Source organism: Carlito syrichta, unplaced genomic scaffold (genome assembly GCF_000164805.1).
Source record: "Carlito syrichta isolate Samal-C Ts95f unplaced genomic scaffold, Tarsius_syrichta-2.0.1 Scaffold304007, whole genome shotgun sequence".
NCBI classification, from domain to species: Eukaryota; Metazoa; Chordata; class Mammalia; order Primates; family Tarsiidae; genus Carlito; species Carlito syrichta.
This window is the reverse complement of record NW_007248103.1, coordinates 161,748-164,135: the sequence shown is the minus strand read 5'-3', so window position 1 is coordinate 164,135 and position 2,388 is coordinate 161,748. Positions and strand designations below refer to the sequence as shown.

Genomic DNA, 2,388 nt, shown 5'->3' with positions numbered 1-2,388 from the left:
GAGCCACCGAGCCTAGCTGTTTCATACCTCTTAAAAATCATTACTGAATATGTTTATGTGTCTACTGTGACTAATGATTTAATTTGTCTTCCGAACTGGGTTACTTTTGTGAGTGAGGGATGGCACTAGTAGTATGGGACGTTGGAACAATAGGAACAGGTGGGACTGTCAGGGCATAGAACCAACCCGCCTTGACCCAAATGGTCTGACAGCCCAGGGGGATAAATCACAGTTGCTACTCTCCAGAAGCTCACGTCCTGAGGAGGGGGGCGTATGGATGGTACATGGGGTACATTTTGTGCCTGTGAACTCCATATTTGGAAATGTAGGTGAGGGTGGGTGGACTTGGATGTCCTGTCTTTCTGTGTGGGTTAAAATGAGGGCTCAGAATGCTGATAGTGCTCAAAATTCTGGATCATCTTGCAAGACCTGTGGTACACAGACCACCGGACAAAGAAATTCTGCTGCCTCTTTCTCTCGGGGAGTCTGTAAACATGAAGCTGTTTCTGGTTTTCATTATTCTGCTGTTTGAGGTACCCACAGGTAACTTACCCAAATGTTCCATAAAATCCTAGGAGGTATTGCTGGTTCATAAGAGTGGGGACAGGATTTTCACGATTGTTGATATCTGGCCAATATCATCAAAAGTACCCATTCTCCTGGGTGCCTGACTTGTGTCTGTGCTTTAGAAGAGTGCATCCAGGGAGATAAGATAAGGTTGGGGCTGTACTTTCAGGTGTTCTCTTCAAAGGTATCAATGAACTCACCAACTAGAATTCTCTTTGTAATGCTAAGCACAGTTTCACCCAAGAATCTGGCCATTCCCTTTTCAAATGCATTTCCAGGCTACTACAACAGTAAAGAGACCGGCTCATGTTTTGAAGTCATGTCAATGTGAGGTTAAAGTATGTCTTCATTATGGACTAGTTGTATGAATTGAGCACGTTAGTCCCTTTTAATCTCAAATTTCTTATCTGTCAAGTGAGTATAATGACTATATTTCATGATGATTCTTTTTCAAGTGAGGATTACATGAGTTTATAAATATGAAGCACCAAGTTCATGGTAGGAACCCTGTCAGTGAGAGTTCTTTTCTCCCTTGTTAGGAGGAAGGCATATTGTCTTTTTGTGGTTCCCAAATATACTTTGTTAGCCTTCAAAAATGTTGCGTGATTTTAAAATGTAGGGTAGGGAGAACATGTCTCTGCTAGGATGTCTAAGTGGAAAATTAGGCTGTGTTACTGAAGAAAAAAAAAGATATGTAGAAGTTCAACAGCCACATCAATCTTATGACAAGAATTCAGATCTTTGTTCTGGGGCTTGTCCAAATTTTGTGTAGAAACGAGAAATTTAGAATCTCAATGCAATACTCTGAATAGGTGAGAGTTTGGATCTCTAGAGAGACAGCTGTTCTTGGAATTGAGTTTGGTCCCTGAGCAACACACTTACCTGAGATCAAGAGTAATAAGGAGAGTGAAAGACAGGAGGAAACAGGTTATGAAGAAGTCATACAGGCTGAATAAGCATAAGCATTCTCAATAGCATTTATTTGATAAGACCTATGAGATCTTGGCAAAGGGAGATTTCTGCTGCCCATATCAGCAAGTGTAAAACCCAATTACACTCTTAATTTATGAAGTCCTGCCTGTGGTGTTCCTTTAACATTTTTATTTATTTTATTTGTATTTTTCTCTTATTTTTATTTTAAAGATGTGGGGTGCAATTCAGGGTTAGGTACATAAGTGGTCATCATACAGGTAAATTGTGGGTACCCTTATTGATGTTATGCACCCCCTTCTCCCCCGGCAGTGTCCCACTACTGCCAATCCCTCTTCTGTCTTTCTTCATGACTAACCTTCGTTCAATGTTGTTTCCTATGCACAGGTGGGGCACGACCCAAAAATTGCTTTAATGACATACCAGGATACTGCAGGAAGAAATGCAAATTAGGAGAAATATATGAAGTAGGATGTCTAAATGGGAAATTATGCTGTGTTAATGGAGACAAAAACAAAAGACAAGTGGAAGTCCAACAGCCAGATAAAACTTATAACAAGAATTCGAGTGAGTTTATGGACTACATTGTTTTACCCACCATCACCATTTTGACAGACCAACACTAAATAGCCGAAGCCTTACTGGTCTCCACCCTTTCTGAATCAAAAGTGCTGCCTAACTCAGCAGGCTGCAGTAAGAGATTTATCTACTTCCTTCTGTGAACTTGATTCCCCACAAAATAAAGTCCTGTACTTTTCCCTTCATTTATTCATTGATTTAGTCACTCAGTTCTTAAACACATCACGCATAAATGAATAATTGTCATATTTCAGGTATACTAGTAGGACAGGGATATAGAGATTAAGTGAACACACTGGGTAGAAGTGGAAA

General features: G+C 40.2%; 1 protein-coding gene across 1 annotated transcript; it reads left to right on the top strand.

Moving 5' to 3' along the window:
• The first annotated feature begins 494 nt into the window (after positions 1 to 494).
• On the top strand, positions 495 to 2,123 carry DEFB128 (defensin beta 128). The gene is made up of 2 exons (XM_021713051.1): positions 495 to 543; positions 1,885 to 2,123. Exons 1-2 carry the CDS (start codon positions 495 to 497, stop codon positions 2,121 to 2,123), a joined length of 288 nt encoding a protein of 95 aa, XP_021568726.1.
• Positions 2,124 to 2,388: the final 265 nt, after the last annotated feature.

What these genes read in the sequence shown, in the direction of transcription:
- DEFB128 (XM_021713051.1), top strand. Translation starts at nt 495, where the DNA reads ATGAAGCTGTTTCTGGTTTTCATTATTCTGCTGTTTGAGGTACCCACA. An exon ending in GCTGTTTGAGGTACCCACAG is followed by an intron (nt 544 to 1,884) that starts GTAACTTACCCA and finishes TCCTATGCACAG; the next exon opens with GTGGGGCACGACCCAAAAAT.